At 41.3% G+C, this 12,384-nt stretch overlaps 1 protein-coding gene across 11 annotated transcripts in view; it reads right to left on the minus strand.

Annotated features, from left to right (window-relative positions):
- MCF2L (MCF.2 cell line derived transforming sequence like) overlaps positions 1-12,384 on the minus strand; it is a 118,984-nt gene that overhangs the window by 28,732 nt on the left and 77,868 nt on the right. For 10 of the 11 annotated variants that reach the window (XM_081858046.1, XM_081858048.1, XM_081858045.1 and 7 more), the window contains 4 exons: positions 8,099-8,189; positions 3,142-3,261; positions 1,304-1,420; positions 449-598 (listed from right to left, as the gene is read on the minus strand). In XM_081858046.1, the coding sequence (XP_081714172.1) occupies positions 449-598; positions 1,304-1,420; positions 3,142-3,261; positions 8,099-8,189 (478 nt within the window). Of the gene's footprint in view, positions 1-448; positions 599-1,303; positions 1,421-3,141; positions 3,262-8,098; positions 8,190-8,304; positions 8,922-12,384 lie in introns of those variants that run through there. The other variant, XM_081858050.1, reaches the window with a different exon arrangement.

The raw sequence follows: 12,384 nt of genomic DNA on the forward strand, positions 1-12,384 counted from the left end.
AAATACAATCAAGCTACTTTAAAAACTTACATTGCTACTATTCTTTTTGCTGGTACTGGTAACTGGGGAGAGGATGGCCCAAAGCATTTTAAAGGCAGCATGAATTCTATCTGGCAAAAGCATGGCAAACCAAGTTAAAGCTCTGTTACTTGAACTACAGTGGTACCTCTGGTTATGAACACTTCAGGTTACGAACGCTTCAGGTTATGAGCTCCGCTAACCCGGAAGTAGCTGCTCCTGGTTGCGAACTTTGGCCCAGGATGAGAACAGAAATCGTGCACGCAGCGGGAGGCCCCATTAGCGAAAGTGCACCTCAGGATAAGAACGGTTTCAGCTTAAGGACGGCCCTCCAGAACGAATTAAATTTGTAACCAGAGGTACCACTGTATTCAGTAAAATGTCCTCAGATATTGCTAACACCACATATATAACAACACAGCTAGAATACCTTCATTTTGTCTTTGTTTTCAGTATGTGCTGTAAGAAGGGCACTGGTGGATTGCACATCGTTTGGTAGCTCTGTTTCTGCCAGTTCAGTCCCGAAGGATCGAAGGTTTTTAGCAGTCTGCTTAACCATTTGAGCAAAGTTCTCTATAGCCTTTGGGATTAATGAAGGCATTACACACAGTCACACTCAGGAGTCAAATGCCATTGAATACAAACACATGCACACATAAACATAGAAGCATAAATAAAAAGTGACGTATCAGTTGGTAAAAGCCCACTAAGTCAAACTCAAGAGCAGACCTACTAACATCAGTGAACCTAAGTTACTTAAATTCATTGATTTCTGTTTGACTATTGTTAGATATCATTTGACATTTTTAGAAATATCACTCACAAAAATTAAAAGGCTGCATTAAAACTAAATGTCAAAACCTATGAATACAATGTCACCACCATTATCCACCTCATTAAGCGCCTATAAGAGAATTGTTCAATATAGTTTGAAACTTCAGTGGATGGTACCCAGGTCTACTCCAGTTATGACTAACGAGGGATATCACCTAATGGATCTAAATTTTCCTTTTAAAAGCACTTTAGTTGTTGCATTCTTCCTGTCTCGTGAGTTATCACCAAAAAAAGGCCACCCTCTTTTAACAATATATAGTAAATTCCCAAACTCCAAAGTCACAACTCCCAAAATCATTAATCATTGTATATCTCTCTGGGATGGCCAAGTTCTTCTGAAACATCTTCTCATATAAGCTACTTCAATTTGTATTCATAAGGCTATGCCCACAGTGACAGAGTGTTCAACAGAAGGACCATTGATACAACCAGTTAAAGGGAAATGACTTACAGTGCGATGTGTCAGCCACCTATTATGGCAGTAATCTAGAGTTCCTCCAAGATCTTCTGTTAGTTGTGTTCTGTCAATGTAGCTATTTAATTCTGCTAGTGAGCTCAGCATTATGATCTATACATCAGAAGCAGCAGGAGCAAAAAGAAAAAAGGTTATTTTTTTGGGGGGGGGGGGAATTTGACAGCTTTGGAAGTTTGCAATCATTTAATTTCATTTCAATCAAGCCACGATGCTTCCTTTTGCATGGGACAGTAACAGAAAAAATAATAATTGCTTAAGTCAAAAGGCATAACCAAAATGCATACATAAAGGTAAGTTGTAGTGATTTTGTAATAAAATATGCAATGTATCATTCATTCAAACATGGAATACAATGTATTTTTCCCCTAGTCCAAGGATAGAGGGGGAGGCTGGTTGTCACGCTGCACTTTGTGGCTACTGTCACCAAGCAAAAACATGAGGGGTTCATGTATAGGCAATGCGACCCCCTGCACACGCATCAACAAATGACAATGAAATGATTAATACCATTTGTTCTTCACATACCATGCATGCTGACATCTGGCTGCCTAAGATCTTCAGAAAACACACTTGTGGGTCACTTCATTTTTAGTGGTGAGGTGGGTGGTGGTGCATGATATAGCAGTCTGGAATGCTGGCCCTAGGGGGAAGGATGAAGCTTTCCCTACTAGGGAGAATCTCAGCTATCAAAATTAATGTGCTCAGAAAAATGCTGTTCTTATTCCAATCAATCCTAATCATGGATAAATCAAGTTGCCTCAAGGAATGGGAAAAAGGGTATTTTAAAATTTGTCTGGCGGGGAGAAAGCCGTGAATTAAACACAAAAAATTGTCTGATACAAACCAAAGAGGAGGCTTTGCCCTATCAGACTTACAATTGTATTATGAGGCAGCTTGCTTGTGTTGGCTAAGGGAATGGGTTGTACTGGAGGATGCACACATTTTAGATCTGGAAGGCCACGATATGAAGTTTGGCTGGCGTGCATGTCTTTGGTATGGGAAAGCTAAAATATATAAGAGTTTTATGAACCATGCTATCAGGAGAAATTTGTATAGTGTCGGGGAGAAACATAAAAACTTGTTGGGGGAAAAACACCCGTATGGTTATCGCCAATTGAAACAATAACGATCAAGAGAATTAACATGGATAGATGGTGAGCAACCTATAGAGATTTGTTTGATTTTTCAGGGAGCAAACTGATTGAAACCAATGGAAGAAGGAGCTAAATTACTGATTGACTACAGTATCAGCAATTATGTGATATGTTTGAATTAGATTTAAAAAAACATTATTTTAAACCAACGCTCACAATTTCAAAAATAGCTATTGATGAACAAGGAAAAACTATTGTCTAAAATGTACAAACTATTATTGGAATGGGAAACAAAAGATGAGCTGATTAAAGTGTCAATGACCCACTGTGCAATGGATATAGGACATAATACAGATTTAAACCCCTGGGACAGCACTGGATGTGTTACTCATACTTTCTGTTAGCTCCCACTACGTAAATGGGACAACATGGAGATAAAAGGATGGAGAATTAAACTTGAAATGCTATGCATAGGAATAAAACCTATGCATACAACAGAACTTCCCCCACAGAAAGAGAGTTTGGATTTAGCAAATACAAAAAAGATTGGATCTCGCTCACCAACCTTTTTCATACAGTTGTTAATTTGCAAATATCACATGCCAATTGTGTATGAAGAACTATTATAATTCAGGTCTTCCAAAACCAGATTAGTGACGCAAGCTTTTATTACCAAGTCTACCCAAATCACAAACAGAATTAAATGAATTAAGCACTAACCGGGAGCTTCATCTTATACTCATCTCTATGAAATTTGAATGCAATGTCGAAAATGGTCCTGTGAAAGAATCCCGTTGGTCTCAAAACCAGAACTAGCTGCAAATTTCCAGGAAACGATGCCTGCAAAAACCAAAAACCAAAAAGCCGGTTATATTAAAATGGAATGATCTCTTCATGGATTTTTGCCAAAAGCAGTGAAGCAGTGTTCCAGCTTTCTGTAAAATCCCATCAGGAAAGGAGAGAAACCATTGTTTGAATTTAAGTGGATTGGCAAATCATGGTTTGTGCTAACCATGGTTTGACATGATTTCAGAATGGCGGGCCATGGCTACAGCCGTTTCCCCTGCGCTATAGAACTGAAAACAGATAAGCAGCTTCAGAGCATTGTTTGTCTATGTTTGGAAGCTCATACAGTAGTTTGGGGTTTGGTGCAATTCATGGATTGGTGTGATGTGTAAACTTGAGCTGCTGGTATTTATTAATGATACAATATTTATTAATACAAACCATTTTGCGATGACAACTGTGACATGGGTTGAATTATTAAAGTTTCTAAACTGATAATGTAAGTTAATTTTGTTGCTTTCAGCCTAAATCCACAGTAAATACGGTTGTTCTTCCAGTTATTAGGACTCAAGTCTGAAGTGGGTATTGAACTGTTACCACAAATAGACGTCTGGCAGAGAGGGGGAAAAACACCCTGCTTTAAATCCAGGTAGCAAAGCTGTTTTCTTCTTCTAAAGTCTTTTGTAATAATATTGATGATGATGGTGATAATTTCATTATTTATACCCTACCTATCTAGCTGTTCTGCCCTAGCCATTCTGGGCAGCTTCCAATACATATTAAAACATAACATCAAACAATTTGTAAGCTGTATAAAATACCTTAAGTGAACAGACAGATATTGACCTGGACCTTGCCTCTACATTTCCACTCAATTCTACCTCCACACCAACCCAACACAGATGGATTCCACATTTAGACCTGTGCAAAGCTGCTGGGATTCTGTCTCAATGTTTCACCCCAGGCAACAAGCTACTGTGTTATGTTTGCTCACTAAGAACTGCTCCTGCTGCCTACAGGATTGCCTGGATTGCCGTTCCTTCTGCTCACTAAACACTTAAATTTTGTTGCAGGCAGAAAGTAGAAACCAAATTGCTTCCTTCTGAACTACAAAAAACACACGGTTCATGTTTCCAATACATAATGCATTGGCATGCTACGGACACTGTCACGTCACACAAAGATGCTGAGCAAATAATGAACTGATGAGTTCCAAAATAAATACAGGAAGCACTGCCAATTGGAAGGACACATTCTCAATTTTCTTCACAGCTGGATATTTCTCGGTTCATCAAGTTATATTGCCCCCAAGGAGCTGTACTGCAGAGGCAGCCAATGTTGGCTCCAACATTAGGCCTCCTAATGTTGTTGGACTCCAATTCCCATCAGTCCCAGAGAGTCGGGACAACAGTTAGGGATAATGGGAGCTGGAGGCACCATGCTGCCTTCTCTCTTGTATGGTATCCAATTTGCTACTTCCTAAAGTTTTAAAGTTTAGCGGGACGCGGGTGGCGCTGTGGGTAAAACCTCAGCGCCTAGGACTTGCCAATCGTCAGGTCGGCGGTCCGAATCCCCGCGGAGGGGTGCACTCCCATTGCTCGGTCCCAGCACCTGCCAACCTAGCAGTTTGAAAGCACCCCCGGGTGCAAGTAGATAAATAGGGACTGCTTACTAGTGGGAAGGTAAACGGCGTTTCTGTGTGCTGCGCTGGCTCGCCAGATGCAGCTTCATCACGCTGGCCACGTGACCCGGAAGTGTCTTCGGACAGCGCTGGCCCCCGGCCTCTTAAGCGAGATGGGCGCGCAACCCCAGAGTCGGACATGACTGGCCCATACGGGCAGGGGTACCTTTACCTTTACCTTAAAGTTTTAAAAGTCAATTGGCTACTACCATTACCTTAAAAAATGATACAAGAATAAGCAACATTAGATGAGAGAACTAAGTTCACAAGGACCATCTCCTCCCCACAATGTATATTCCCAGAACAGAATGACAGTGTTCTTTTAACCTTGTGTCCCCAGTTATAGTGGGACTACAACTCCCATCATTCTTGAACATTGGGTCAAGCTGGCTTGGGATGATGGGAGTTATAGTCCAACATTATCCAGAGACCAAGGTTGGAAAACACTGGGGTATGGGGCAGTACACCACCAATGACCATGCAGAATTCCCACTACCATCACCAAAGGAAAGGAAACTGGCAGACTTCTTGAAAGACAACACATGGTAAGCAAGCACAGAGCACAATAGGAGACCCATTTGGGAAATATGCCACAAGCACAGAGCACAATAGGAGACCCATTTGGGAAATATGCCACAAATAAGCTCCCAGCACTCATTGAAGAGGAGATAGGTACTGGCGGCTAGGGACAGACACTAAACACTCCTCCCATTAGCACTGTTGGTCAAACAATGCTGCACTTTATTTCCTTGCAGACGCTTAACCAGAAAGTGAGCATCATACATCAGATCCTCTAGGAAATGGTGACTTCTTCAAAGGCAACACAAACTTATTTACAATATTAATGCAATATAACACAACTGATTCCTCTCAACCGATGAACCCTCAAAGTTCTGATAAGGTAAGCACAAATTTAGCCGGAGTGAAAGAGCACAATAAGTGGCATTCGGACTCCCTGCTATAAGCATTTAGTCACAGGGACCATCCAGGTAGACTGCAAACTATTGGTTCCATCTATTAACACAAGCCCTTTCTTTCAATGAACCTAAACATATCTACAGCAGCAAGGAGATGCTTGATGCAAGAAGCTAAGGAGGACTGCAGCAGCAGCAGCAACACTAGCAGCTGTGAAAGGTGGAGAAGCAGATGGCCACACGAGATCCACCCACTGTAGTATACAATAAGCGCTTTCAATAATGCAATCTGTATTTGTTTGTTTGTTTTTTAATTCAGGGATGAATCTCCAACTCCCTTCTGCAGAATAAACATTAGTAGAGTTTGTATGCTCCAAGAAAGGGAAGGATCAGTATCTTCTTGGTGGTGGGGACTTCAGCAATTTGGTCAGAAGCTGGGCAGACCCAAACAACCAGATGCCCACCTGACCATGAAATAATGCTACAGGACAATACTTCATAAACCATCCTGTTGGCATTGTATTGCATACTTGACAGCTGTCTTCACAACCAAAAATTGGCATACTCTGTGGCAACCTTGGTGGCTTGGAGGCAAAAGGAAATCCTCAAGGGTGTCAACGTTGGCCAGCTCAGGCATGTTAACTATAATAAGTTTAGTTGTGGATCCAAGGTTCTTTCTATAAACAGGTGATTGAAAAGTTCAACTTCTCACAAGTTAAATAGCTTAGCTAGCATCTAAAAAAACTCTACTGTAGAAGTAACACCCTTTTCAGTTATTTAAGGGGGGGGGGAATCACAGGTTGATTATCAAATAGGGGAAGCCTTGAGGAAGTAGGCTCTGGCCTGCCAAAATGAGAAGTGACACTAGCTTTTATATGTATTGGCTTTTTTTTGCTTCCAGGAACAACAATGTGGCCTTATGAACACACACCTGATCAAACTTTTGTATTAACTGCAAATGGTTTGTCAAATTGGCTCTAGGGAAGTGGAAATCATTTACTGTTTTAGATGATGATATACTTTTAACAAATAGGGACACAGGTGGTGCTGTGGGTTAAACCACAGAGTTTAGGGCTTGCCAATCAGAAGGTTGGCGGTTCGAATCCCCGCGACGGGGTGAGCTCCCATTGCTCGGTTCCTGCTCCTGCCAACCTAGCAGTTCAAAAGCACGTCAAAGTGCAAGTTGATAAATAGGTACCGCTCCAGCGGGAAGGTAAACGGCGTTTCTGTGCTCTGCTCTGGTTCACCAGAAGCGGCTTAGTCATGCTGGCCACATGACCCGGAAGCTGTACGCTGGCTCCCTCAGCCAATAAAGCGAGATGAGCGCCAGAACCCCAGAGTCGGCCACGAATGGACCTAATGGTCAGGGGTCCCTTTACCTTTATACTTTTAACACAAGGACATTGAGTCTTTGTAATGGAACATTTTACGATTATGGTAATGTATTTTGGTGTTGTCTTTCTTAGGTGTAAGAACAAAAAGAGAAAACATGGCCAGTATATTTTAGTGCCAGAAGGTTGTTGCTTTACACAGAGAAGTCTAAAAAGCCTTCTGGTGGACTGTGTATATCAGGCATAGGCAAACTCGGCTCTCCAGATGTTGAGACTACAATTCCCATCATCCCTGACCACTGGTCCTGTTGGTTAGGGATGATGGGAGCTGCAGTCCAAAAACACCTGGAGGGCCAAGTTTGCCTATGCCTGGTGTATATAATATAATAAAGTAAATGCTTATCAATCCATTTACTGTTTTGTATTATTTGATATGAACTACACGCCTAGCTAATAAATGTTACAATAGCAATACTTCAAGGTTTTCATGTGAAATACCAATTGTGCTTTAACTGAAACCTGCTAATTTGTCATTTTTTTGAGCTACATTGTTAGAAGCAAGTGATTCTGTGGGCATCATAAAATAGCTCTTCCCCCAACTTCCCTACAATCACATACACAGTTAAAAATCACAAGACCGTTTGAAGCCCACCCTCCTTAAATCAGCATAACCCTAAAGGACTGGATTCACTCGATCACCACATCATAAAGCAGCAGGTTCTACAAGCATCCCATTTTTAGTGCATTGCATATTTTTCTATTGGTACAGATCATTTCTGCCTCTATTGCTATGCCATATATAGCATTGTAAACCACTGCACATACTGTGACCTGAGTTGAAATCAGAAGCAGACAATTATTATATAAAGCTGCCAGACAAAGGGATAACATGCAAATACTTTGGTGAATGAAATTTGTGTAGGATTGTTAAGAGAGTCGAAAGACTTAATTGCATAACAGCTCACCGCAATTCGCAGTATAGAGGCTTGCACTGAAGTCCATTTGTCTTGCCTGCGGTCTATGACAAGTATAAATCCAATTCCAGCATCTTGTGAACTAATGGGGGGGGGGCACAAGGGAAAAGAAAAGGAAGAAGCAATTATGGGAAATGATACAAGTGGTTGAAATTCTCAAGCAATTATTTTACCGTCAGGAATGAACCTTTTCCTACCAGAGACTAAGTTATCAGTCTGCTGAAATCAATATGCCGATGAAACTCAAATGCAATATGCACAACCATTAGAAGAAAGAGACCTTCTCAAATGGATTACACATAGCTTCAGCTGGTCAAACATCCATTACCCTTCTCCACAGGTAGCAAGGCTTTATTAATTTGATATGCAAATATGCTTCCACTTCATTCTTTCAGAATCTGTCTTGCTGTTTTCTGCAGTACAGTGATAATCCATCCTTTAAGTAAGGGTCAATAAAGGTCACTCCAGAAGGAGAAAAATATTTTTCTTCCTCTTAACATTTTCTTGCCGGTACACTGGTTTTATTCCATCAATATATATGATTCCATCCCTTGAAATGTAAGCTCTTAGGTTCCAGATTCCAGGCATCACTTTAATCCTAAGGAACCTGAGATTTCTCTAGTCTTCTGCATTTCCGTGAGCTGCTCTTCGAGGAATTATGTAAACCAAAGCAAAATTTTCCCCACGTCATATATCAGAAAGGTGAGAAAAGAGGCAGTTTCTGCAACGGGAGTTTTTGTGACAGCACACAAGCTTGCATCCGTCTGGGGACTGGGAGGAGAATCATTGTTTTCTTGCTCTGTTCAGCTGCATGTGTTACAGTCACAGAGTATAAATAAAGAGCTCCACTCCTGTTTTATACTTTCACATACAAACCAGTTGTGTAATGCTGGCAGCTGACTGCTAGCCAATTACAACATAATGGAAATGACAGGCAACTAAAAGCCAGAATGACTTGAATTTCTATTTGTTTTGTGTATGTTTGAGCAGATTCTATATATTAATACCCATTACATTACTGTAAACAAGACCGTGGATTATATTAATAATAGCAATCGACAGACATATGTGTAAGGATCCCTGCATATTCCCAATTGGAGAAACAGACATCCTATTTGTTTTCGCTTATAGCATTTCACATGGTGACAAGTATGTGACTGAATTGGCCATATATGTAAATGCTACTTTCTAAAACAGCATTTCCTATTACGATGATTCCAAGTCAAATACATTAGGACTTTTCACTATCACAATTCTATATAAGCATCAAGGGCTTTAATTCACTCTGTTATCCCATCTGCAGTTTTCCAAGTGCATATCTGTGCTGAACACTATCATTCATTTACATTCCTAACCTGTCATAATACCCACGTTCTACTGTTATTTGTAACATTTTGTCAAATCTTTCCAATAACATTAAGAACTAAAGCATTAGATGTAGCTGGGATTTAGAATATGTACCTAAACAATGCCTGAAAGAAAAGAAAGAATAAACAGAAACTATAGATTACTGTGTGTTAGCATTTACACTAGGCTGGTTAATGCTAAACATGGGCAAACTCTGAAGAACCATTAAGAGCCAAGAAAATTCCAGAACTTTCAGGAATCACTTAGACCCCATTAGTATCTGGGAACAGACCACCCTAAGTTATGTCATATTCATGGGTCACTTTCTGTTCCAAAATAGGTTTTCAATGTGAACCAGGAAGTAACTGCAAGAAAGTAAGATAGTTTTTTCGAGCCCTTTTAAAACCATTGCTTCTCTTACCTCTTTTTAGTCACCCAATTCCATTTCGCAACCCAACCAGGGGTAACTGTGCCCCTGAAGGACCAGGTGCACAGCCTGGGAGTCATTTTGGACTCACAGCTGTCCATGGAGGCGCAGGTTAATTCTGTGTCCAGGGCAGCTGTCTACCAGCTCCACCTAGTACGCAGGCTAAGACCCTACCTGCCCGCGGACTGTCTCGCCAGAGTGGTGCATGCTCTAGTTATCTCCCGCTTGGACTACTGCAATGCGCTCTGTGTGGGGCTACCTTTGAAGGTGACCCGGAAACTGCAATTAATCCAGAATACGGCAGCTAGACTGGTGACTGGGAGTGGCCACCGGGACCACATAACACCGGTCCTGAGAGATCTGCATTGGCTCCCAGTATGTTTCCGAGCACAATTCAAAGTGTTGGTGCTGACCTTTAAAGCCCTAAATGGCCTCGGTCCTGTATACCTGATGGAGCTTCTCCACCCCCATCGTTCAGCCCGGACACTGAGATCCAGCGCCAAGGGCCTTCTGGCGGTTCCCTCATTGCGAGAAGTGAGGTTACAGGGAACCAGGCAGAGGGCCTTCTCGGCAGTGGCGCCCACCCTGTGGAACACCCTCCCTTCAGATGTGAAGGAAATAAGCAGTTATCCTCTCTTTAAAAGACATCTGAAGGCAGCCCTGTTTAGGGAAGTTTTTAATATTTAATGCTGTACTCTTTTAAACATTTGATTGGGAGCTGCCCAGAGTGGCTGGGGAGACTCAGCTAGATGGGCGGGGTATAAATAATAAATTAGTAGTAGTAGTAGTAGTGGTTTTTCTCCTCTCAACGTTATGCGCCATTCACTTCTTAAGGGACTGTTTGGGAAGTTGCTTCAAGCCTTTGATCAGAATCGCCCCCCCCCCAAGGAAAGGGTACAATATTTGGGCTTCTTAGTTTAGAAAAAGGCAAGTAAAGGGGGACATGGCGGAGCTGTGGAATAATATGCATTGTGACAGAAAGTCTTTCTCCCTTTTTCATAATAGTAGAACTCAGGCCATACAGTGAAGTTGAATGTAAGAATATTCAGGACAGAAACAAGAAGAAGATACTTTGCCCAGCACAAAGTTGCACTATAGAATTTGCTCACAAATTCATGATGACAAGGCTATCAGCAGCTGCAGGCCACAAGGGCTATGTTCTCCCTGTCTTGCGCGTTAAGAGATTCTTTCTGCTAGTGCAGTGTTATCCAAAACTTGGGTCTCTAGCTGTTTTGGACTACAACTCCCATCATCCTTGGCTAGCAAGAGCAGTGATCATGGATGGTGGGAACTGTAGTTCGAAAACAGCTGAAGACCCACGTTTGGGAAACTGTGCTAGTGCAAAGCTACTAAACATTAATATCAATGTAAATAAAGCAATAAGGATAAGTTAGGCAAGAAAGAGCAGGGCAGATAGACAAAAAAATAAACACATGAATTTGCAAATATTCAAATAAGCCCCATACCATACTAAATTTTGTGACGAAAACACACCACAGCAAAAAATTCTCTCGAGCAGTTTTGGTATATTGAAACGCTTTCCACATCTCAAACAGTACCACAGACATCATATCATTTGACCTTTTATTGAGAAGACAGTCAAATGATCTCATGCCCCTAGGGGAAGGGGTGGGAGTTTATAATGCAGGGGATGCTAACAAGCAACTTTCCCAAAGGGCGAGTGGAAGGAATGATCTGTTAGTCATTTTGAAGATCACTGCATCCTCGAAGGGATGGGTGGTGGTAAATGCTATATAAATCATGAGTTAAGTATTTCTTCTGGTATGAGTATAGTTTCTTCTTCATTCCTCCCTTTAAAAAGAATTTTATCTTCTATAACTGCAGATAATTCTTGAATAATCTTGCCAAGCTTTTTTTTGTGTGTGTGTGTGTTTAAAAAAAGGTCAATGAAGGCACCTTTAAATAAAAATATTTCTTCTGACAGAATATTATGTAAGAGTATTTTATCCAACACTGCTCTCTGCTACAAGCCGCCTCCACCATATGGGTGATCCTGGCTGAGTAGCAACCTTCACATTAGGAATCCCAAACACTAGCACTGTGAGTTCAAGAATGCACACCTAGCTCAATACACACTTCCAGCAAAATACCGTATAGTACAACTCAACGAAATAAAACGCTTTCCTATATTTCTGCTCCGTTGAAGTTACATTTTAATCTACCTGTGCAAATATAGCTGTGCTGCCTTAGTATTTACTCACCAGTTAAATGAGACTGACTATATGAGAGTGTAGCTTTGTCCCATGAGTAGCATCCAGAATGGGGACTCTAGAAAGATTTAGGCAGCTACATTTGAAATTAGAAAAAAAAATATCACAAAAAATAAGTCTCTCTAATCACTAAGGTTGCTACTGAGATATTTTGCAATATCCCACTTGAGCAGGGGTCAGCAAACGTTTTCAGAGGGGGCCGGTCCACTGTCCCTCAGACCTTGTGGGGGGCCAGACTATTTTTTGGGGGGGGGGGATGAACAAATTCCTAT

Source organism: Podarcis erhardii (assembly GCF_964252035.2).
Source record: "Podarcis erhardii genome assembly, chromosome: 4".
Classification (NCBI taxonomy): Eukaryota; Metazoa; Chordata; class Lepidosauria; order Squamata; family Lacertidae; genus Podarcis; species Podarcis erhardii.